We start from the raw sequence: 25372 nt of genomic DNA, 5'->3' as shown, positions 1-25372 counted from the left end.
AGAAGAATGTTGTAAAAGCGACACTGAAGCTGATTTTTTTATTTTTTTTTACCTATGTAGGGTTACATTTTAAGTGAAGATAGGATGAAGTGAAAAAATTAAACATTTAACCTTTGAATAAAGTATTCTTCACAGTATTATTAATCTAATTTCCTCTAATAAAACCTAAAGGAAAAGACTAATAACCAGCCTGCCAAGACTGAAAAATGTGTGTGTACATGTAGGGCTCTGAGACGGCAATATTCCCGTGTGAGGGATGGTTGGCTCGCTCCGAGGAGGATGGCGAGACCATTCGGGAGCTGGTGCCTTCTGACATCATTGTACAGAAACTTTCACGAGACGGAACCCTCAAAGTCATCGAGACGGAGGTGGACGACGCGCTGGAGAGTAAGTCAGACTATACCTTATTCAATTCATGCACTTCGTCAATGGGAAAGAAACCCATTACCTTAGTGTTGCTAGTGCCATGCTTTACTGTTTGAGCTACAGGAATGATTTTGCATGTGTGTGTGTGTGTGTGTGTGTGTGTGTGTTGCAGTACACACATATACAGTGACAGTAACCACAGGGGATGTGTATGGAGCTGGCACAGATGCAAACGTGTTCATCACTCTTTATGGAGACATGGGCGACACTGGAGAACGCAAACTCAGCAAGTCTGAGAACACCAACAAGTTTGAGAGAGGATCGGTGAGACATACACACAAATACAGACTTATTTCTGTCTTTATGAGGGCATCATCCAAATGCTTCTTCATTTTGGGTAAAATTTTGACCTTTATGAAGCTGTTCCCCATTTGGCAATGTCCTCAAAGTTTCTCATGTTTTATTATCTATGTGAGAACATCTTCAGAGATTTTTACCCCATGAAAAGTAACTCACACTAATGAACAAAGACATCATTTAAAATCATTTGAATCACCATTCAAATGTTTGTGGTCAGTAATATATTTTTTAAATGTTTTGGAAAGTCTCTTCTGCTCAGTAAGGCTGCATTTATTTGATCAAAAATACAGACAAAACAGTAATATTGTGTGAAATATTATTACAATTTAAAACAACTGTTTTCTATTTTAATGTTCTCAAACATAATTTATTCCTGTGATGAAAGCTGAATTTTCCTTCAGAAACCATTTTAACATGGTGATTTGTTGCTCAGGAAAAATTATGTATTATTTGTTGAAACAGTTGTGCTGCTTAATATTGTTAATATTATTACCACAAACTGTGGTATGTTTGTTAGGATTCTGTGATGAATTGTAAGTTCAAAAGAACTTAATATAATAATATAATATATACTTTGTCACTTTCAATCTATTTATTGCATCCTTGCTGAATAAAAGTACTGACCTCAAACTTTTGAACAGTAGTGTATTTTCCCTCTGATGGGCTGCTGACAACGACTGCTTCTGATTGGTCAGGTGGATACGTTCACTTTAGAAGCAGTGGATCTGGGCCAGGTGTTCAAGATCCGCATTCGCCATGACAACAGCATGCTGAGTGCTGATTGGTACCTGGACCAGGTGGAAGTAGTGGACCAAGACACAGAGGAAGTGTTTCTGTTTTTGTGTGAGCGATGGCTCTCGAGAAAGAGGGAGGACAAACGGATCGACAGGGTGTTCTACGTTAAGGTTTGCCTGCGTGTGTGCATGCGTGCGCCCATGCATGCATGCGTTAACAATGTTGCGTTACAGACTAGTCGAGAGTGCATCTACATATTCTCTGTGTGTGTATGTAGGGGTATGAGGGAGAGCGAGAGACCGCCTTCTGTCCAATTAAAAAAGTGACAAATTTCGACAGCAACATGAACAAGAAAAACAAGAAACGGCATTCAGAGGAAGATGACGAAGAAGAGGAAGGATCACGTATGTACATCGTATAGAGTCCCACTCCGAAACACAGTGGGCTTCAAAATTCTGAGACCACCAGTTAATCTGAAATTTTCATTTCAAATTATATTGTCAGCGTAACAACTTGAGTGAAATGAATTTGAGAATTGTATATTTGATTTTTTTGCCTTTTGAACAGAGCAGAATCTGAAATATTTAATTATATTTTTTTTAGCTTTCAAAATGTAAAAATATTCTGTTATTATTTAGTCAACATACCAATTTAAATAATAAAATATATTAAATAAAATAAAATATATATTTTTAATTTAACTTAACATAACTTATTTTAATTTAATTTGACTAAACTTAATTTAATGCAATTTAGTTTAATGCATTCAATTAAATATTTAATTTAATTTAATTGCATTAATTTAATTTAATGCAAAAAAAAAATTTAACATTAAAAAGTTTTACATGATTGAACACCACTATTTTCTATTTGAATTTAATAAGAGGGGAAAAAAATTAATGTTTTGTGTGTAGTGATCCCCTACCACTTCTCGGTGACAACGGGTTCAGATCGGGATGCTGGGACGAGTAGCCGAGTGTACGTCATCATCATAGGAAAGAAGAACAAGAGGACAGACCGCCTATGGCTCGACTTAGATGGGAAAAATGCATTCCTGCCTGGATCCCTGGATTACTTTACCTGTTATGGATCTGATGTTGGCGAGATCAAGACAGTGCAAGTGAGGAAACACACACAGATTGTTCAGTTTTGTATGTCATAAGCTTGTTGTACAGCACGTATAGAGATTGGTGGTTTGTTTTGTGTGTAGTTGGGTCACGATGGGGCGACCCCTGAGAGCTGCTGGTTAGTGGACGAGTTGTCCGTCGAGGTGCCGACTAAAGCAGTGCGATACGTGTTCCGCTGTAAATGCTGGTTGGCCAAAGACAGAGGAGACGGACTCACTGCCCGCTTCCTCATTGTGCAGGATGCAGAAACTGTCAACATCTCACAGAAGGTACACCGTTTCATTTCAATAGCTTATGTAAGGTGATTACAGTACACACCACTGTTCAAAAAGTTGGGGTAGGTAAGATTTCTTTTAATGTTAGGTTGCATATATTTGATCAACAGTTAAAACAGTAAACCGTTTACAAAACAGTTAAAACAGTAATTACATGATCCTTCAGAAATCATTCTGATATGCTGATTTTCTGCTCAAGAAACATTTCTTAACATTATCAATGTTGAAAACAGTTGTGATGCTAAATATTTTTGTGGAAACTTTGAAAAATACATACATACAAACATAAAAAACAACATTTATTTTAAATAGAAATATTTGGTAATATTTAATGTGTCTTTAAGTATATACAGGTCCTTCTCAAATAATTTGCATATTGTGATAAAGTTCATTATTTTCCATAATGTAATGATGAAAATTAAACTTTCATATATTTTAGATTCATTGCACACCAACTGAAATATTTCAGGTCTTTTATTGTTTTAATACTGATGATTTTGGCATACAGGTCATGAAAACCCAAAATTCCTATCTCAAAAAATTAGCATATCATGAAAAGGGTCTCTAAACGAGCTATTAACCTAATCATTTGAATCAACTAATTAACTCTAAACACCTGCAAAAGATTCCTGAGGCTTTTAAAAACTCCCAGCCTGTTTCATTACTCAAAACCGCAATCATGGGTAAGACTGCCGACCTGACTGCTGTCCAGAAGGCCATCATTGACACCCTCAAGCAAGAGGGTAAGACACAGAAAGAAATTTCTGAACAAATAGGCTGTTCCCAGAGTGCTGTATCAAGGCACCTCAGTGGGAAGTCTGTGGGAAGGAAAAAGTGTGGCAAAAAATGCTGCACAACGAGAAGAGGTGACCGGACCCTGAGGAAGATTGTGGAGAAGGACCGATTCCAGACCTTGGGGGACCTGCGGAAGCAGTGGACTGAGTCTGGAGTAGAAACATCCAGAGCCACCGTGCACAGGCGTGTGCAGGAAATGGGCTACAGGTGCCGCATTCCCCAGGTCAAGCCACTTTTGAACCAGAAACAGCGGCAGAAGCGCCTGACCTGGGCTACAGAGAAGCAGCACTGGACTGTTGCTCAGTGGTCCAAAGTACTTTTTTCGGATGAAAGCAAATTTTGCATGTCATTCGGAAATCAAGGTGCCAGAGTCTGGAGGAAGACTGGGGAGAAGGAAATGCCAAAATGCCTGAAGTCCAGTGTCAAGTACCCACGGTCAGTGATGGTCTGGGGTGCCATGTCAGCTGCTGGTGTTGGTCCACTGTGTTTTATCAAGGGCAGGGTCAATGCAGCTAGCTATCAGGAGATTTTGGAGCACTTCATGCTTCCATCTGCTGAAAAGCTTTATGGAGATGAAGATTTCATTTTTCAGCACGACCTGGCACCTGCTCACAGTGCCAAAACCACTGGTAAATGGTTTACTGCTCAGCTTCCTGCTCAGCTACTGTTCGGACGCTCTCGCTTACTGCTCCGCGCTTTGCTCTATCGCTTTTATATTTCTATATTTTATCTCCTTTTATCACCTAATTTTAACTTCAGCAAATCAGCACAGTGCTCAAACGTTTGGATTACTACAAAAAAAAAGCAGAATTATTTTATTCAACCAGCCTCCCACTGAAAGCTTACATTCCGGGGAAGAGAAAACAAAACTGCCTACATTCATAAGGATAAGAAAATGCCTCCTCTGGAATCTACTTGCTGCTCCAACTGCCACAGACTTTTACAAAGGATTGCAATTCTTGAAACAAAGTTAATTGCGGGACCACCAAACCAGACGGAACACACAACAGAGCTTCGTCATGGACGTCCTCAGCATACAGCCGGTGAGTCCCATGAATCTAGTCCTTCTCGACAGGCCATACTGAGTGTAGAGAAACAAGCTGATCGTTTTACTAATCGATGGCACAAACAGGGTGCAAGACCCAAAGGCACTCGAGACATCAGATTGTCACGAGCATCACATATTACTGCAGTAGCATCCTCTACCCCAGATACGGCTCTGACAAGGATTGCAAACACTTGTCTCCTACCACCGCCTATACATCTTGAGAACAGATTTGAAGTATTAATGAATGAGGAATCCCCAAATTTGATGAATGTGATCACACACAGACAGAATCAGCCAGTAGCTAACACTGATGCTAACTGGGGCTCAAGGTCGAGCAGACAGCTGCACTCAGCTCACAGTGCAGCCGAGCCCAGGACTCTGATAGTGGGCAACTCCGTAATCAGAAACATTAATACCAGGGATACAACAACGTGCTGCCTTCCACAAGCAACAACATCTGATGTAAACAGGGAACTTCAGAACATTCTGATGAAACATAAGACTGCAAATCGACTCATCATTCATGTGGGGAAGAATGATATTCATAAAGAGCAGTCGGAACTTCTTAAAAAGGATTTCAATGAACTTTTTGAAACACTTAAAAGACTGAAAGTTCAAACATTCATCAGTGGACCACTCCCAGCAAGAGGAACAAACAGGTTTTCACGGTTGCTTGGGCTTAATACATGGCTGCAAAAAACTTGCAATATAAAAGGAGTGAACTTTATTGACAACTTCAATCTTTTCTGGAGTCAGAGGCAACTGTTTCAACAGGATGGCCACCACCCAAACAAACTTGGTTCAAGAGTGCTAAAGGACAATATCTACTTCTCCCTCCGTCATCCTTCTGCAATGTGTGCCAATCCACTCAACCTGAATGGCACACACACACCTGGATACAGTATGAATGACCACAGGATTTCACTTCAGCCCCTGAATGGACATGCGGTTGACACATCACACAAGGACAGTGATAACACCACTCAGCCACAACAACCTCTGCTCACGGACAAAATCTCAGCTGAGCCCTGCCCACAGAGCTCACCACAGACAGACTGTGACATACCAGCACTGCTCCAATATACAGCACCCAAGGACGACTTTCTGGAAAACAGCCAGGGAAACCAGGACAGCATATTACAGCCTCCAATAACACCAGAGCAAAAATCACTCTCACCGGAAACATTATCACTCTCTCCAGCATCTCCACTTCTGTGCTTCTCAGAGAAAATGGAACAACTGGTCCATGCTGGAACTAGACTATCCCACTCTTTTGCTGCGAGCCCCCAGATACCAACCAAAAAACGCCAGGCCCCACAACCACCAAAGCCTACGGGCCCAGCTCGCCCTCCCCCTCCACCTGTGAGAGCTCTTCGGCCTCTGCCACAGCGCCAGGGCCCACACCCTCCTCCGGCGGCTCGAGGTGAACCAAAAACAACTGATACCAGCTCTCAGTGATATGTGTCGGGTCCCCGCTATGATAACAATAACTTTCTCAAATGTTTACAGAACAAGCGGGAACCCAGTGTGCCTGTATCTTTTTCTATCGCTGTTTGATTACATGATAGAAAGTCTAAGGCCTTCAAAAGCCGTACAGCAAACCCATCTAATCTGGTGCCTATTACACGACATACCAAGATTGCTGTGGGGACAAAAAGTAAGACTGTTAAGTTAGCACTTTTAAACATCCGCTCACTTAAAATTAAATCACTTTTAGTCAACGACTTAATAACCACATACAACCTGGATTTTATGTTGCTAAATGAAACTTGGCTAGAAGAAAGTTGCAGTGCAACAGTCCTCAATGAAACAGCCCCTCCTAACTTTACTTTTATGAGTGTCTGCAGAGCTGTCAGAAGAGGCGGAGGTTTAGCTGCTCTTTATAAAGATGTCTATCAATGTAAGCAAATATCATTTGGGAATTACCCGTCTTTCGAATATCTGGGTATTGTGTTAAAAGGTGCTCCACGCATTTTACTTATCATTGTTTACAGGCCTCCAAAATACTCTCCAGCTTTTGCTGAGAACTTAACAGAACTGTTATCAACAATTTCCTCAGAGTTTGACTGCTTTGCCATTGCTGGAGATTTTAACATCCACATAGATAATGCAGAAAACAATATGGCAAAAGAAATCAAAACTGTTTTAAAAACTTTTGATCTGACTCAGCATGTACATGGAGCCACACATAATCGTGGACACACTCTAGATTTACTTATCAGTAAGGGTCTAAACATTTCATCAATTGTTATTAAGGATGTAGCACTGTCTGATCATTTTTGTATTTTCTTTGATATATTGATCTCTCCTGCCATTGAAGCTAGATCTGTGTCTGTCAAGAAGAGATGCTTAAATGAGAACACTAGTATACTATTTATGAAGGCTATATCTTTAACACCAAGCATATCTGCTGACTCTGTTGATTTTCTCCTTGATTCTTTTAACTCAAAAGTTAAGAGTGTAATTGATGATATTGCTCCTGTGAAAGTCAGGAAGAAGAGTGGCAGACAAAAAGCACCTTGGAGAAACTCAACAGCAGTGCAAAATATGAAAAGACAATGCAGAAAAGCAGAGCGCATGTGGCGGAAGACAAAACTTGTAGTCCATTATAACATCTACAAAGACAGCATCCATGCTTTCAATAAGGAACTAAGCAAAGCTAGACAGACTTTTTTCTCGAATATTATAAACAGCAATATAAACAACACGCGCACTCTTTTTGCTACTGTAGAGAGACTGACAAACCCCCCAAGCCAGATTCCCAGTGAAATGCTCTCAGTGAGAAAGTGCAGTGAGTTTGCTTCTTTCTTCTCTGAGAAAATCAATAATATCAGAAAGGTGATCAGCTCATCCTTGAGTTGCGCTGGTGTCAGGCAGATCAGACAACAGCACGAGAAAGTAGCCACTATGTCTGATTTCGAAGAAATTGATGGCAAAATTTTGGAAGAAACCGTACAGCAACTAAAAACATCAACCTGCGCCCTTGATGCACTTCCCACATCTTTTTTCAAAAATGTGTTACACAGCTTAGAAGCAGATCTCCTAGAAGTGGTAAATGCCTCACTTCTCTCTGGGAGTTTTCCGACCTCCCTGAAAACTGCTGTTGTCAAGCCCCTCCTGAAAAAGAGCAATCTGGATAAGACCATATTAAACAACTATAGACCGATCTCAAATCTTCCTTTCATAGGCAAGATCATTGAAAAAGTTGTCTTCAATCAGCTGAACAAATTCTTAAGCTCGAATGGATACTTTGACCATTTTCAATCTGGTTTCCGACCGCACCACAGTACAGAGACCGCGCTCATAAAGATAATAAATGATATTCGCTTAAATACTGATACAGGCAAATTATCAGTGCTGGTACTACTCGACCTCAGTGCTGCATTTGACACTGTCGATCACAAAATACTTCTTGACAGGCTGGAAAACTGGGTCGGGCTTTCTGGGATAGTCCTAAAATGGTTCAGGTCATACTTAGGAGGCAGAGGTTATTATGTGAGTATAGGAGACCATAAGTCTGAGTGGACATCCATGACATGCGGAGTCCCTCAAGGCTCAATTCTTGCGCCACTCCTATTCAACCTGTACATGCTCCCAATGAGCCAAATAATGAGAAAGAACCAAATCGCTTACCATAGCTATGCAGACGACACACAGCTCTACTTATCCCTATCGCCTAACGATTACAGCCCCATTGACTCCCTTTGCCAATGCATTGATGAAGTAAACAATTGGATGTGCCAAAACTTTCTTCAGTTAAACAAAGACAAAACTGAAGTCATTGCGTTTGGAAACAAAGATGAAGTTCTCAAGGTGAACGCATACCTTCAGTCTAGGGGTAAAACAACTAAAAATCAAGTCAGGAATCTGGGTGTGTCTCTGGAGTCAGACCTTAGTTTCAGTAGTCATGTCAAAGCAATAACTAAATCAGCATATTATCACCTGAAAAATATTGCAAGAATTAGATGCTTTGTTTCCAGTCAAGACTTAGAAAAACTTGTGCATGCTTTCATCACCAGTAGGGTGGATTATTGTAATGGACTTCTCACTGGCCTTCCCAAAAAGACCATAAGACAGTTGCAGCTCATACAGAACGCTGCTGCTAGGATTCTGAGCAGAACGAGAAAATATGAACACATCACACCAGTCCTCAGGTCTTTACACTGGCTGCCAGTTACATTTAGGATTGATTTTAAAGTATTATTACTGGTATATAAATCATTCAATGGCCTAGGACCTCAATACATTGCAGATATGCTCAGTGAATATAAACCCAACAGATCACTCAGATCATTAGGATCACATCGGCTAGAAATACCAAGGGTTCACTCTAAGCACGGCGAGTCTGCTTTTAGCTACTATGCCAGCCGCAGCTGGAACCAGCTTCCAGAAGAGATCAGATGTGCTCCTACAGTAGTCACATTCAAATCCAGACTCAAAACACATCTGTTTAACTGTGCATTTACTGAATGAGCACTGTGCCACTGTTCGTCCGACTGTTTGCACTGTATTTTATTTTATGTTTTAATTATTCTGATTTCTGTATTTTATCTTTTATTCTAAACTGTTTTAATTATTCTGATTTCTTTTGATTATTTTAATTTCTTCTATGTAAAGCACTTTGAATTACCATTGTGTATGAAATGTGCTATATAAATAAACTTGCCTTGCCTTGCCTTGCCTTACTGACCATGGTATTACTGTGCTCAATTGGCCTGCCAACTCTCCTGACCTGAACCCCATAGAGAATCTGTGGGATATTGTGAAGAGAAAGTTGAGAGACGCAAGACCCAACACTCTGGATGAGCTTAAGGCCGCTATCGGAGAATCCTGGGCCTCCATAACACCTCAGCAGTGTCACAGGCTGATTGCCTCCATGCCACACCGCATTGAAGCAGTCATTTCTGCAAAAGGATTCCCGACCAAGTATTGAGTGCATAACTGAACATAATTATTTGAAGGTTGACCTTTTTTGTATTAAAAACACTTCTTTTATTGGTCGGATGAAATATGCTAATTTTTTGAGATAGGAATTTTGGGTTTTCATGAGCTGTATGCCAAAATCATCCGTATTAAAACAATAAAAGACCTGAAATATTTCAGTTGGTGTGCAATGAATCTAAAATATATGAAAGTTTAATTTTTATTATTACATTATGGAAAATAATGAACTTTATCACAATATGCAAATTTTTTGAGAAGGACCTTATATATATATATATATATATATATATATATATATATATATATATATATATATATATATATATATATGTATATATTTTTTTTTATCTTACTGACCCCAAACTTTTAAAAGATGTGTACAGTACTTCATGAAAGGTATCTTTCTCCAAGGTTATCTATGAGGTAACCGTGATAACAGGAGACGTCCAGCATGCAGGTACGGACACACAGATCTATATGACTGTGTTTGGAGTCCACGGCACGTCAGAGGAAATGCTGCTGCCAAAATTAGAGGACAGGTACGTATGTACACGCACACAAAGAAACACAGGGATAGTGTACAGTCAGCTGGTAATTAGTGCAAGATAAATATAAAGTTTCATGCATTTTATTTAGCAAAAATATTGATTTGAGCTGAAATTATTATAATATTTATGAAAATAGAGGAAATTAGAATGTAACTATAAGCGAATAGGTTACTAGAGTCTCCTAAAAATGATTATTATACATATATGTTTAAACGGTCTAATTTTTGTATGTTTGATGTGTGTGTGTGTATGTGTGCAGGTTTGAGCGAGGGCAGAAGGACACATTCAATCTGGAGATTGAGGATATCGCTCCTTTGAGAAAGATGAGAGTGCGTATAGATGGTTCTGGAAGCAGACCTGACTGGTTCCTGGATAAGGTTTGTAAGAGAAAGATGCATACAGTATACTGGAACTTCTCAAGCCTTTGAGCGTATTAATGTGCGCATCTATGTAGGTTGAACTGCATAACTTGCTGACGAATGAAGTGGCATTATTTACGTACGAGGAATGGCTGTCTCGATCATACGGGCCCAGACGAACCCTCATATGTGAAATGTCTGCCGTGATAGATGATGAGGAAATGGTGGAGCTCACCATCTACACCGTTTCTGTGAAGACCAGCGATGCAACTGGTACGCAATTCCTCAAAACGGTCTGCAATTTTTTTGAGGGTTTGTTCACACTTGGCATGTTTGGTTCGATTAAAAAACGAACTCTGCTGCGATTGCTCTGTTAGTGTGGTACATTTGAATAAGCGTGAACGCTGCCGTCTGAACCCTGGTGCCAAACAATCGGACTGAGACCCCTGAAAAGATGGGTCTCGGTCCGCTTCCAAAACAAACTCTGGGGTGGTGCGACTGAAATATGGACGCAACAGGGACCAAAGACATCAAATCGAACCAAAAACAGGATGTAATGTCACAAGATGCGACCCAAAAAAGGACAGAATGCTCAAGTTTTTTCTAAATGTATCATTTTCTTTTTTGGTCCAGACCAAAAGAACCCAAAGAACCGAACTGCAAGTGTGAACACACTTTTCATACTGTTAAAGGCTTGATTGGTTGTTTTTAATAGTCACAGACAGATTGTAACCTATGATTGGTTGGTTTTTTAGCGGCTGGAACCGATGCTAACGTGTGGATGATTATTTTCGGCGAGAATGGTGACACTGGAACGCTAGCTTTGAAAGAAAGCAGCAACACCAACAAGTTTGAACGCAAACAGACGGACACTTTCCGTTTCCCAGACATCCTCAGCTTGGGCGAGCTCTCGAAAGTGCGCATTTGGCATGACAACTCAGGTAGGCCAATCAGAGCGCTCAGCACAACACTAATGAGCCAATGAAATTAGTGATGAGCAAATTAGCCAGTTCATCTCAGGGTAAGTCTGTCATAAAACTTTTATAGGTTTATATGCTCAAAACTAGTATATGTGTGTGTGTTTGTGTTGGCAGGTCTGGCTCCTGGTTGGCACCTGGAGTATGTGGAAGTGCATGATGACATCATGGAGAAGAAGTTTCGTTTCCAATGTGACCGCTGGCTCGCCAAGAAAGAGGATGATGGACAGATAATGAGAGAGCTGGCGTGTGCCAACAATGATGCTGTGGATTTCGATGAAAAAACCAGTGAGACAGACACAGTCTTACATGTATCTCCATACTAACGTAGCTTAAAAAATTTTTTTTTTTACATAAAGGTATATTACATTTTAAAATGTACAATAGCGGAGGAGGCTTCTTTCAAAAATATAAAAAAATCTTACTGACCCTCAAATTTGCCATGTGTTTTGCTTTCTGCCTCATACAGAATATGAGATTCTGGTCAAGACAGCAGATACAGATGATGCTGAAACCAAAGAGAACGCCTGGATCGTTCTAGAAGGGAAGAAGGGACGTTCCAAAGAATTTGTGATGGAGAACTCGACTAAAAAGAAGCGTTTTTTACGGTAGGTGTACACATAGGTGACGGTATGGGGGGTGCATTATTTTCTTGTTATCACTGTAAAGCTGCTTTGAAACAATCTGTATTGTAAAAAGCGCTATATGAATAAAGGTTCATATAGCACAGACTTTATTTTTATACTTCACAGACTCTAGAGGGCCCCAAATCACCACTTTGGAATTATTTTTAATTGTTTATTTTTGTATCTTGTATTTTGTATTTTATATCTTATATACAAGAACAAGTAGTGATTGAGTGGTGAAATGGATGAAAATGTACCCCACAAATCGTGTATTACAAAATCACAACGAACAGAGTATTGGTAGGAATGGTTCCAGTAACAGACAGGGAAAGAGTAGTGATACATACTAATGGGGATTCTGTTAAAACTACAGCTCTGCAATGATAAGCTATTCTTTTTGTGTTATTATAAGCATTTTGTAGTGTACAGCCACGATGTTTGCTATTTCCTATTTTCTTCACCATGTCCCTTTAGGGGCTTCATAGTAATGCTCTCTGTGTGTCTCAGCTTATATTTTTAGGCTGGTCCACCTCTGATACAAACTGCTCAACTTTGCCATTTTGAGTTTAAAAAAAATATCATTTTCCGTGCTCCTAATTTCTAATTGAATATGAGAAGACAAGAAACATTAACAGAGTAATTTTTGGCATATTAGAATTTTGAGTAAGAGGGAATGTTTGCATTTATAATATTATTTCCAAATATTTCAAATCCAAAGTTCTGTCATAAAACTCTATGGCACAGGATAATAGGTCCTTAACTAAACCTGCTTGCAGTCACATGAATCTCTATAGGGCACAGCTGATTGGTTCCTGCTGTATCAGTTAGCCAATAAGCTTGTGTGCTTAACCTTCAAATACTTGTACAGCATTTGCTGTAGCAGCGCAGTACACTTTCAGAAACCCTCCTGCTTCCCCAGCTCCACCTGTATATATCTGCTACGGGTCATTTATCCATGCTATATTTCACTTTCACTTCCTGTAGTGAATAACGGACTGGGGTTTGAGACTTCTTCACCATCATAACTCTCGAGCAAAGCAAATATTTAAAATATTATTTCATAAAATATTTCATAAAAAATATTTCAAATATTGTGCGAAAACTTTCAACAATTGCTCGCAAAATGATGGACAGCGATTTAGATTTTGCACTTGTCATTTCCGGGATAAAACTAATTAAATTATTAAATAAGTTAGTAAATAAACAAGTACACTAACCCCACCACCAAAGGGGGTCCCTGGACTTATGGTCCCCCTGGATTTGTGCTACGCCACTGCTCAGTTGCTATTATTTTTACATTGGTTAACATGTGTCAGTCTGTGTAATGTGTGATTTCAGAGGCTCTTCAGACCGCTTTGAGTTCTCCTCCAAGGAGTTGGGAGACATCGCTAGTATCTGTCTGGGACACATCCCTAAAGATGGCAAGAAAGTCAAAGTTGAAGCCTCCTGGTTTGTGGAGGAGGTTGTTGTCACAGAGAAGGAGCTAGGCAATAAGTGAGTGATTTTAAGAGCAGTGTTAGATTATGGTTTAAACCTTTAGGATCTGAGTTATTGTCTAGTAAATGCATGCTCTTTACTAACCCTAAACTGTCATTTTCCACTCAGGTATATCTTCCGATGTGACGCCGCCATCCCTCTTTCCTCAAAACGAGATGAGTTTCAGACATTCGAGTGCAGCAAATTCATCGAGAGCTTCACCAGCAAGGCCCAAAGCCTTGTACCTGTAAAATACGAGGCCATTGTTATCACAGGCGACGAAAAGGGCTCAGGCACCGACGCCAACGTCTTCATCACCATCTTCGGCTCCAACGGCGACTCCGGCCGGAGGCAACTCTGCCAGAAGTTCAGGAACCTGTTTGAGCGTGGCCAGACCAACCGGTTTATTCTGGAACTGCTGGACATGGGTGACCTGCTCCGAGTGTGTGTGGAGCACGATAACTCCGGACTCAGTCCTGGTTGGCTCCTGAGCAGGATCGAAATTACGAACACAGCCAATGGTGTGACCACGATATTCATTTGTGGGAAATGGCTGGACAAGAACAAAGCAGATGGGAGGATAAAACGTGTGATCTATCCAAAGTATTGACATTTAATCAACCAATCAGTGGTTAAGTCAGTATTAGTAATGACACTTCATTACATGACATTCTCAGATCAACAATCCAGTCATTATTTACTCACCCTCATGTTGTTCCAAACCTGTAGGAAACAAAACATTTTCTTCCAAATATCTTTTGCGTTCATCAGAAGTCAGAGTTTCGGATCAACATGAGGGTTAGCGAATGATGAGGGTTTTTCTTTTTGGTATAAAAGTTTTTGAGAATATGTTAGGTAATTCTGATATATGGTTTGATATTTTTTCCCACTGAAGTGAATTGGAAGAACCAGTCTTCATCTTAATGGCAGCTGATTTTTTTTGTGTTGTCTCAGGAACAGTTTGAGAAGGTGAATGAAGGAGTGTTGGAGTAACTGAATTTACACCTTTACTTTTAACTGGCCAATCAAATACACTCTGCATTCGGATCATACGTATTTCTTAGATTGTTCAAGAAAAAAAGCAGGATTTTGTTTTCATGATCACTCAGCCTGCTTGAGATTCACCCTCAGCTCTTCTCAGATCACTGGGAAAATTTTGGAAACCTTTGAAATGGATCATTCCACTCTTTTATCTTCCAGAGTGCCACTTTCCTGTATGTCACCAAATGTGCCTCTAAGGAGTTTTTATGGATGTGTGAAAGAATATGTTTTTGTTTGTATTTTTAATGTTATTATTTTGTACATTTACCTCTGTGAGGCAGTAAGGATTGCATGTGTGTGCAACAAGGTTTGTCCAGTAAAACTCAACCCTGAATCCACTGCTTCACTTTGATTCATCATTACTTCAGTCTTCAGTGTCACATGATCATTCAGAAATCATTCTAATATACTGATTTGCTGCTCAAGAAACATTTCTGATTATTATCAATGTTGAAAATATTTTTGCGGAAACCATGATACATTTCTTTTCAGGATTCTTTGATGAAGTTCAAAAGAAAAGCATTTATTAGAAATAATCTTTTGTAACATTTTAAATGTCTTTACTGTCACTTTTGATCAAATTAATGCATCCTTGCTGAATAATAGTATAAATCAAATCATATCAGAAACAAACCACTCAAATGAACTTTTTATTGCCACAACAAATTATAAACCGAACTAAATTCAACATCTGGAAATATAAACAGTTGGAACAGCTGTGTGTGTCTGTTAAGTGCTATAGACTCAAACTGCTCCAGAAGAAGCTGCTAAAATAGCTTTTGGTCACATTTCATCTGCTCTCGACAGAAAAACAAGCCTCAAACATTGGAAAAAAAAAGTTGGATTTCCTAGTGAAGTATGAATTTGTGCGTCTCTCAGTCGGCTCCCTCTGTGGTGACTGTAGACACGGCAGTGATGTAATAGGGTCCCTCGTTCATGTAGGTTCTTAGCTTTAAGTAATTGTGTGCTCCAAAGATCTCCTGAGCGCTCGAGGAGCTCAACAACGACCCCACCAGCTCAAACTTACAATCCTTGGCTTCTTTTCCCTTCCCCACTGAGCGATCCATCACCCACTCCAGGAATCCAGGAGTGTCCATCATCAGCTGCTGACCCCACGGCTGACAGCCAATGGCCTGAACAGTGCAGAACACAACGTAAGCATGCGTTTTATGAGATCACCACACACACGACTTCAACTGCGTTTGGATTAACCGATCGGTGCTTGCGGGCAGGGGAGATCTTGAAAACGGTACGTGAAGTTATACACTTTCTGCTTCCTGCATTGACACTCGAGCGGAGTTTGTGTGCTTTATCACACATGAAGTGAATTAGATGCAATATTTGTGTCAAATACACAGACGTTTTCATGTAGCAACAGAAGCACCTTCAAGCAATACTTCATGTACTGCTTAAAGTCACCATGAAATCAAATTTGACAATTCTTATTTATGGGATATTGCAGTGTTTATTATAAATTATTTATCCGTGCACAATTTTTAAAATTCATACGCCCTTGTAATCAAAATAACTTGCAATGACATCTCTTTTCTTCTCTGATGATGTATTTAATGGCGCGAGGGCGGGGCAACCTGTCACTCACATGAGATTGACCAATAGCAAACCACAACCATCCAATCAATTCCCCATGTACAAATTCAAGTCCCGCCCTACATTTGTTGTTCCAGAAACTATTTCACTGAGATATTCATCACAATAGGGAAGAAAAGACTATCACAACTTCCATTTCATGCTGACTTTTACAGTAGATCATAAGCAACCCGTAAGGAGCTGTTACGTCCTTAGACTTGGATTTATGTGTTTCTATGTCAACATTATCAATGCCAAAATGATTCTGCAGCAGTCAGGTGGTACAGGTCAGAGCTCTCTATGCTGTTTGTATTCATTATTATTATAATGTTATGTGCTTTGAGACATGAGATAATTTTACACTGTCTCTCGTGACACTTTGCAGACTCTAAGAAATAGCCTAACCTAGCTTTAAGACTTTATTATACCGTTTGAGATATTTAAAGTAGCAGTGTGTAATTTTTAGCGGCATCTAGTGGTGAGTTTTGCGAATTGCAAACAGCAAGTCACTCGCGGTCTATCCCTCGGTTTTCAAACTCGAATGAGAAGCTACGGTGGCCGACGTAAGACAAAAGATGTCGTCGTCTGAGTCTGAGTCAGCAGCAGAGAGTAGTAAGTCAAGCAATGAGGATTCTTTAGCGCTGTTTGTTCGCTTTCGGCTACGGTAGACACATGACGTCACAATATGTCGACTTTCATAGAAGGGGATTCCCGCGCCTATGTAGATATAAATGTCTCATTCTAAGGTAATAAAAACATAAGGGCTCATCGAATAAGGTCTTTATACACCACTGAAAACATAGTTATGGATCTTATATTGCATTTCTGTCAATAGATCCTAAGAAATATCACACATTGCACCTTTAAGACTTTTTATGGCCTTAAATTTGATTAAACTGAATTTAAGACATTTTAAGGACCAGCGGGGACCCTGTTTGATGGAATACACCACAGTGACGTGGAGTCGGTGGTGTCTCAAATCAGAAAAAAATGTCAAAGTCAGTTGCTGATTGGTCTGTGCAGCACATGCTCTAACATCGTCCCAATTAGCCTATTTATGCACTATTCTATGCCATTTTGTAGTATAAAGTATAGTGCAAGTTGTGTGTTCACAGAGACAATTAAAAAAAAAGTGCACTTTAAATGTGCACACTACGTAGTTTAGTACATTGTGTATAGTGCCTCATTTGTAACACAACTCACAGTGAAGATTCGTAGCGCGCTGCAGTGGAGCTCTGGGAAGGGTTGTGTGCTTATGTTCCGTATCATCCCCATCGGCTGAGAGCTCAGACAGTTAAACCACGACTCGGTCAACAGTAACAGGTCATCCGTCTGCTGCTCCACCTACACAAACCACAAATATTTCAGCTTCACAGGAAAATCTGAAAACAAATCCTGCTCCTATGAGGAAACACCCGCACACACACTTACAGGTAACGTGATCAGCTGTGCCAGAGCCTCCAAACATCGGACTCGGAGTTCAGTGGCTCCCTCGAAGGCCACTTTACTGATTCTCTTCAACACCGACGTGAACTTCTCACCTGCAGAGTTACAAATATTTCAGAAACAAAGTCAAGCATCACAATTACTAGTAGGTCTGTTTATCAATGCAGATTTACAGATTCAATTCAGTAAGATTCTGATTTGCATGCTTTTGATTTGATTTATTTGAATTTATGCATTTATCATACACTTTTATCCAAAGCGACTTACAAAAGCTCAATTTAGTTCTGATTCAGCTTAATTTATGTCCCTTTTGCTTACATATGAAAGTTATTCTGTTTTAGATAACACTGTAAATAATACAGAGAATCTTTTAAACCGGTACAATTTTTTTATTTATTTAAATAATTAATAACAGGGCCCAAACTTTACAGTTCAATTTCTATTAGTTTAACAGATAAATAATCAACAACCAAAATTTGCTAGTAAACTTGAAATTGCATTTCGCGAATTAGAAATTATATCAAAAATGATAAATAATTGTAATATTTTCAATGGTCTAGTCAGGGTTTCAGATACTTGGATAAAAAGATAAAAAATTATTGTAAAATTATAAACTCCAGTTATAAACTCCCATGAAAGAATATAGAAAGTTTGCATCTATAAAGAGTCTATTTGAATGATTTAATAAAAGAACCAGCTCATAAGAGTCATTTGTTTGTGAATCGTGCTGTATGTTATTAGCTGCGTCCTGATTCAGAGGCTGCATCCTTCGAAGGCTGATTGTGTCACAGCGGTGCGATGAAGGCATTCCCAATTCCAAGGCTCTTTCAAACGCGGTCTCGAAATGCATCCTTTGTTTCCCGGGCAATGAAGCATACAACAGATGGATCCTTGGCGGCATTGGCTACCCCAGAATTCATTGCGCGTCGGTGACGAAAGGATTTTGTTAGAGAGAAATTTCTGGATTACACTTACATTACAGGGTAAGTATTAAGTTTCAACTTACTTGAATATCTAATGCTACAAATGTAACCAAAAAACGTTTAAGCGGATCAAATATTGACATATTTTACTAAAATGCGATTTTGTATAGTTTATACTCTTTATTATGTACATAAATGGACCTAGGTGAACATTAGGCAGGTTGTGAACCCTGTTTTGTTTTCAGACAGCTGGATGTAACTTTTTTTTTAAAAGTCCAGTACAAACGTTACTGGCACTCATCAATGGCAGCTGTCACAAGTCCGAACACTCGGGTCGAACTTCGCGCCCTTTGAAGGCGTGTCGTTTGAAGTCCGTGTCCTTGGAAGGATGCAGCCTCTGAATTGGGACACAGCTATTAAAAGCAGATCTGAAACAGAACCATGACTCACTTTGAATGGCCTATTCTGAGGATGCGTTCACTTACACAGTTACCTGTTTTATGCAGGACCTGTTTACCCTCCACAGTCCCGCCAAGCACTCCGAGCGTGTCCAGGGCAACAGGGGTCAGTGTGGGGTCAAGGTTCATCGCCATGGAGAAGACCACCTCGAGGAACACTGGGTACTTCTCGCAGACCTGCTGAGGGCTATCCATGATTGCCAGACTGCCAAAGAACTTCACCAGACCTATAAAAACAACAACAATACATGTAAATATTCTTCATATAATTCTAAATATTCATTATTATTTATTTTAAATATTTAAAAATAGTTTGAAATAAATTGTTTATATTCAAATAGAAAAAATTTAAATATTATTATGAATTATTATATATTTTAAAAATTTATATTATTGAAAATGTTATGCAAATTGTTGAATATAAGTTGTCTACATTTCAAATGCTGAAAACGTACATATTATTTTTCTTCTTATTTTCAGCATTTTAAATATAGACAATTTACATTACATTTTCAATAATATAAGGATTTAAAAAGAATAATATTTCATAATAATATTTAAATTTTTAGCATTTATATTTAACATTTTCCATGACATTTCAATGATTACTGGATGAGGATTTAAAAATACATAATAATATTAATAACAACAGCAAAAACACAAACAATATTAATAATGATAACAACAATAACAACAACACCACCACCACACACACACCTGGAAGGTAAAGGCTTGAGAGGGCATCGGATTCTGCTGCGATTATCATGTTGGAGATTTTATCCATGATGCCTTGCTGTGCCAGATACTGACGGCCATGTTGACTCTGAGCCAGATTGGTCACCATCTCTATAGCAGTTGCTCTGGAAAGAGAAGAGAGAAAGTTTATCTCTGCAGGCATAAATGTGTCATAGTATATTGTGGGTGTATGTGTGTGTGTGTGTGTGTGTGTGTGTGATCATTACCTGACCAAAACATCATCTCCGGACAGTTCTTCCAGCAGCTGTGAGAGTAAACTGCTGTTGGCGCAGTAACCCAGAGACACTGGAGACACTGTGGACACTTCCACGATCAACTGGACACACACACACACACACACACAGCAGAACGCACACGATTAAGCTCCATTCTCTCATAAAGTTCACTCCATTCATACGTCGTTTATCACGCACCTCATAAACTCTGTATCTGATGATGTCACTGGTGTGCATCACATCCTTCAGCTTGTTCAGCAAATCAGAGCGGAACAAAGCATCAAGCCCCGCCTTTGTGTTGCTGAGTTTACTAAGAGCAGCTATCGCCTTACAAAAAAACACATATAAAATAACAAAAACCCACTTCAATATAATTCTTACAGGAAAAGTGTTTTGACTTTTCTTTTTGCCTGTTGTGATGTTGCATTGCAGTGTGGGTCTCTGTACCTCTTTGGCCACGGCGATACGTTCAATGCTGATGCACTGAATCACATCACACAGGATTTCCACGCTGTTCAGCATCTGTGTCACTCCATCAGCGTGACCAGCCACACGGCCGATCTGTGGACACAGACACACAACGGATGGATGAATGACATGAAAGATCAACCCATATTTGGAGTAAACTTGTACAGAGTGCAACAGTAAAAATCCAATTCATTTACTCCATAGAGGAATGGATTCTAGGGATGCTCCGAACGATCGGCCGGAGATCGGTATCGGCCGATAATCACATTTTATGACTCGATCGGTACTCACTAAACTTGGCCGATCTCACAAACCGATCACAATTTCATTACGTCAAAACGTGAGAATAAGGTACATGATGCGTGGGGACTTAAATGATTTGACAGTCATGTCATCTCCGGTGTGGAATTACTTTGATGTGTGGAGAAACAATGAAAAAATGAGCTATTTGCCATGTATGTTTCAAAATAATGTGGAGCAGCGTTGTCCTCCAGAGACATCGCCTTTCTGAAGAGTTGCTTCGCTCGCTCAGTCCACACAGCGCCGCTCGCTCAGAACGCCCACACTGACGTGCTGGTTAGGATATATGTGAAATAAATTGGGTTGCGCGTGCACGACTAAAGTTTTTTTTTTCTAGTTGACTAAGAGTAGTTCATTTAAGCAATTAGTCTAATCGCATATTTATATTAATTTAATTACTTAAATATATATGGGAGACAATACTAAACCATAATGAGCGTTATCGTAATATTGCATATTCCGCATATCAAGCGCATGCATAAAGCTTCCACAAAGAACCGGCAAAAGTAATGTTTATGCAGCCTGATACATTTTAGCTGTTTATTAATAAACTAGTGTTTTCTGTCTGCAAAGATACAGTTGGCGATGTTGACGCCATCTTCGAATGTAGTGAACGCGCCTATAGAGAGAAATGCACACTTCATACGGATTAGCCTATAAGCAGAGAGTACCCCATTTCTTATCGATTTGAATTTTGTTTTTTAAAGTAGACATTTCAAGCTCAGGTCTGTGAGGCATGTCGTGTATACGCTTAGTTTCAGTTCATTTATGAGAAGCGCTCCAGTTCACGCGCGGGCGCCTCTGTGTCCTATTATATTGTCTGCTATATTTCGCTTCTTATTTATTAAATCCAGACAATTGGTTGATGAAACATTGATTGAAATTAAGATACAATTTTTACAAAACGAAATTCACTTTAAAGAATGGCTTTCTACAAAACAAAACTTAATTAAGTGGTCAAAATCATGTCTGACCCACTCCAAATGTCTCCTGATATATTGGGCATCTTATGATCCTATCTTACCTTATCTCATGCGATTCCTTTTTCATATAATCAACATAGGTGAAATTTAAAAAAGAACATTATATTATATAAAACAAATATGAAATGTATATTTACGTTTTTAAGTTATATTTAAACGTCAGACCACTCCGCTTTTCTCGTGTGTGGCCTATACATGCATGTGTGCGTGCATAACGGGGAGGGCTGCGATTTTCGAATAATACCCAGCCATTTTCGAATAATATTTTTGCTTGAAATGCCCATCCCTTCTAATGAGTAGCATCAAACTACTCCAATTTGTTCTTTTAGGAGTTTAAATTATGTATTTATTTAATTTTTGTCCTGCTCAGGCTTGTATTGGACAAGGTTTAAGTTACATCAGACTTCTCTATTTTAGGTGATTAAATGTTTATGTTGTCCTCCAAAGTTTATTATTGGACAATGTTTAATTAAACCTTGTGGGCTGCATCAGACTGCTCCATTTTGTTTGTATTTATCTTTGTCTTATATTAAGTAGCCTATATTAAGCATCGGTATCGGCCGATCACCATGACAAGAAATCGACTATCGGTATAGGCTGCAAAAATCCTGATCGGAGCATCCCTAATGGATTCTGAATTATAACGTGGAAACTTTTAAAGACAGACTGTGAGCTATGAAGTTTTTAATCAATGGTTTATGCCTTTGTTGAAAACATCAGCCAGCATTTTTTTACTTATTTTTTTAAATAATCGTGTTTAACAGCAGAATTCCTGGTGAAAAACGTCATTACCCATAATTCTGCAAAGAAATCACCACCTTATATAAACCTTTAAAGTCAGCTGCACTGTGAGCTTACAAGGTTGTTAATCAATACTATTTGCTTCTGTCAAAGCAATTAGCTCGCATTTTTTCAACTAAGGTTTAAAACAATTGTGGAAATTCATGGTGAAAAACTACATTGCACCTGCACCACTGACCTGTGTGAGGGTGAGCACTTTGACCGAGTCATCCGGATGGTTCAGTCCATTCTGGAGCGCCGTTTTGTAGTTCTGAACCAGCTGGACAGGTTCTAAAGCCTGAAGAACACGACTCAGGATTTCCACACACACCTCGATCTGCTCTCTGCACCCAAAACAGTCCGAATTTAGTTTTACATGACATTTTCCACTCTTTCGCTTTTTGCAGGTTGATTTTAAAAAGAATACTCCTAAACATAATTAATATACATAAAAAGGAAATTTATGATGCAAATGTACAGCCTCTTAACAGATCAAACTCTTATTTCAAGAGAGCAAGAAAAAAAATCCTGTTTTTCATGGTATAAAATTATTCTCAACTACAATTTTTTTTTCCATATTGTGATTATCAAATTTTCTAAAATTATCATAGTTTTGTTAGTTTTGACGATTTAATGCAAAAAATTGTAGTGTGTAATATATGGATTATAGGTAAGTTTTATTTCAACAAATGCAGATCTAGCGTAGATGTTCTATGCTCTAAGTTTTGGGGCATTTTAAAGTATTTTTTCAAGTTTATTTCAGCTGAAATCAAAATTATTTGCATTATATGTTGATTGGATTCACTTAACCATGTGATATATGTATATATATATATATATACACAGTACTAGTCAATCATTTGGATACACCTTATTCAATTATTTTCCTTAATTTTTTTTTGTTTTCAACATTGTATTTTAATACTGAAAACATTGAAATTATGACAGGGCAAATATGGAATTATGTAGTCAACAAAAACGTGTTTAATAACCGAGAATATGTTTTATATTTTCCATTCTTCACACCATCTAAGGTGGATTCAGATTGGGTGATTGCCAGGTCATCTGATCCAGCATCACTCTCCTTCTTGGACAATTAGCTCCTACATAACCTAGAGGTTAGTTTGGGGTCGTTGTCCGGTTGGAAAACATTCTAATAAACAGATAAACTTATCCTCTGAAGCAGAGGTAGCTCTTGGTCTTCCTTCCCTGGGACAGTCCACATGAGAGCCAGTTTCATCATAGCAGTTTATGGTTTTGGCGACTGCACTTGGGGATACATTTAAAGTTTTTGAGATTTTTCGGAATGACTGACCTTTATTTCTTAAAGAAATTATCTTTTCTCTTTACTTAACTGAGTGTTTCTTGCCATAATATGGATTTGTACAGCAGTTGTAGTAGCACTTATAGGGCTATTGACTCAGTACCCATCCTTCCTTTGCACAAGACAACTAATGGTCAAAAGCACATTAGAAGGCAAGAAATGTCACAAATTCACTCTTGTCAAGACACACCTGTGAACTGAAAACCATTCCAGGTGACTATCTCGTGAATCTGATGAGAGAATGTCATGAGTGTGCCATACTGTCATCAAAGCTAAAGGTAACGTTAGCTACTTTGGACAATCTAAAATATAAAACATATTCTAGGTTGTTTAACACTTTTTGTTTACTACATAATTCCATAGGTTTTCTTTCATAGTTTGGATGCCTTCAATATTAATGTACAATGTTGAAAATAATAAAAAATTAAGAAAAAACACTGAAGGAGAGTTCATTTATATATGCATCAGTGAGTAGTATGCAGTATGTATTATGCCCGTTGACTCAGCAGTCTATCAACACTCACTTGTCATTTGTGTTTAAAAGCCCGAATATGATCTCCAGTCGTGCTCCAGACACCACCTGCCTCAAAACGCTCACGGGCGTCGATAAAAGGACCGTCCGGAGGCTCTTGAGCTCCTCGATAGGATCTTCTGATGCACAGATTTCATTCAGCAGACTCTGTATAGGCGCCGCCATCATGATCCAATGTTTGCGTCACGTGACCGAGGGGCGGGAAACATGATCCTAGGATTATTTGCATACCTTTTTGCACACAGCTGGCAATCTGAATGATAAATAAATAAATCCCTACAAAAATTAATATAATATAATATAATATATATAATTTTTGTCACAAAAATTTTGTAGCGGATAACTGGTATTTTGGCGGAAACTACCGATACCACGACAGCTGTGTAAAGGAAGTGCGACAATAGACGATAATTAAATACGTAGTTTATCATGTAGCTGCTACATCAACTCCATGTAAACCAGCTTGTTTTACACAGGAAGTTTTAATAAGTATATATCATGAGAAGTCGCTCGCCAGTTTCCACAGGTGGGCGTTCAGGTAACGTATAACGCTCTTTATTTTATTGTATAATATGTGTTCGTACATCTACACAGCTTTAATTCGTTAGCTCTGGCGTCTGTGGAGTGACTTTGTTCCTTGTTTTCCATATAAACACCTTCTCCCGTACTGAATACTGATTTGATTGTGAGGAGAGAATCTGTACGTCCCTCACTCCACTGGCCGCTAGATGACGCCATTGGGGCTTGTTGTCTGTCCTTTATCTTCATTACTTGATTATTTGTGACTGTTAATTTACTGCTTTTTATGTCAGCAAGTGTACCTTACTGTGATGGTATCGGGTGGTTTTATATATATATATATATATATATATATATATATATATATATATATATATATATATATATAAACATACCATTGTACT

The 25372-nt window shown here is 38.9% G+C and overlaps 2 protein-coding genes across 5 annotated transcripts in view; one reads left to right on the top strand and one right to left on the bottom strand.

Annotated features, from left to right (window-relative positions):
* Window positions 1–15015, top strand: part of loxhd1a (lipoxygenase homology PLAT domains 1a) — a 40328-nt gene extending 25313 nt beyond the window's left edge. For all 4 annotated transcript variants that reach the window (XM_077194334.1, XM_077194333.1, XM_077194332.1 and 1 more), the window contains 14 exons: window positions 225–387; window positions 539–690; window positions 1422–1631; window positions 1739–1865; window positions 2376–2581; window positions 2672–2857; window positions 10062–10189; window positions 10458–10575; window positions 10653–10830; window positions 11313–11498; window positions 11652–11822; window positions 12004–12142; window positions 13499–13654; window positions 13766–15015. In XM_077194334.1, the coding sequence (XP_077050449.1) occupies window positions 225–387; window positions 539–690; window positions 1422–1631; window positions 1739–1865; window positions 2376–2581; window positions 2672–2857; window positions 10062–10189; window positions 10458–10575; window positions 10653–10830; window positions 11313–11498; window positions 11652–11822; window positions 12004–12142; window positions 13499–13654; window positions 13766–14246 (2601 nt within the window). In that variant the 3' untranslated portion in view covers window positions 14247–15015. The remainder of the gene's footprint in view (window positions 1–224; window positions 388–538; window positions 691–1421; window positions 1632–1738; window positions 1866–2375; window positions 2582–2671; window positions 2858–10061; window positions 10190–10457; window positions 10576–10652; window positions 10831–11312; window positions 11499–11651; window positions 11823–12003; window positions 12143–13498; window positions 13655–13765) is intronic.
* A 299-nt stretch (window positions 15016–15314) lies between these two features.
* On the bottom strand, window positions 15315–24655 carry psmd5 (proteasome 26S subunit, non-ATPase 5). Its single transcript, XM_077194336.1, has 10 exons — window positions 24442–24655; window positions 22793–22937; window positions 20510–20623; window positions 20261–20389; window positions 20054–20163; window positions 19809–19951; window positions 19127–19318; window positions 17696–17805; window positions 17468–17608; window positions 15315–15810 (listed from the first exon to the last, which is right to left on the bottom strand). Exons 1-10 carry the CDS (start codon window positions 24615–24617, stop codon window positions 15553–15555), a joined length of 1518 nt encoding a protein of 505 aa, XP_077050451.1. The 5' UTR covers window positions 24618–24655; the 3' UTR covers window positions 15315–15552.
* Window positions 24656–25372: the final 717 nt, after the last annotated feature.

The sequence above is a fragment of the Siphateles boraxobius genome, unplaced genomic scaffold (genome assembly GCF_051911475.1).
Source record: "Siphateles boraxobius isolate OS27281-9 unplaced genomic scaffold, OSU_SipBor_1 11, whole genome shotgun sequence".
In the NCBI taxonomy this organism is placed as follows: domain Eukaryota; kingdom Metazoa; phylum Chordata; class Actinopteri; order Cypriniformes; family Leuciscidae; genus Siphateles; species Siphateles boraxobius.
The sequence above is the reverse complement of the archived record's forward strand: the minus strand, read 5'-3'. Positions and strand labels throughout refer to the sequence as shown.

Excerpts from the sequence above, each read along its gene's own strand:
- psmd5 (XM_077194336.1), bottom strand. The coding sequence starts at position 24,617 with ATGATGGCGGCGCCTATACAGAGTCTGCTGAATGAAATCTGTGCATCA. Across the intron at positions 17,806-19,126 it reads ACAGGTCCTGCATAAAACAG|GTGAGAAGTTCACGTCGGTG; the intron begins GTAACTGTGTAA and ends GTAACTCTGCAG. Across the intron at positions 17,609-17,695 it reads CACAGCTGATCACGTTACCT|GTGGAGCAGCAGACGGATGA; the intron begins GTAAGTGTGTGT and ends TGGTTTGTGTAG.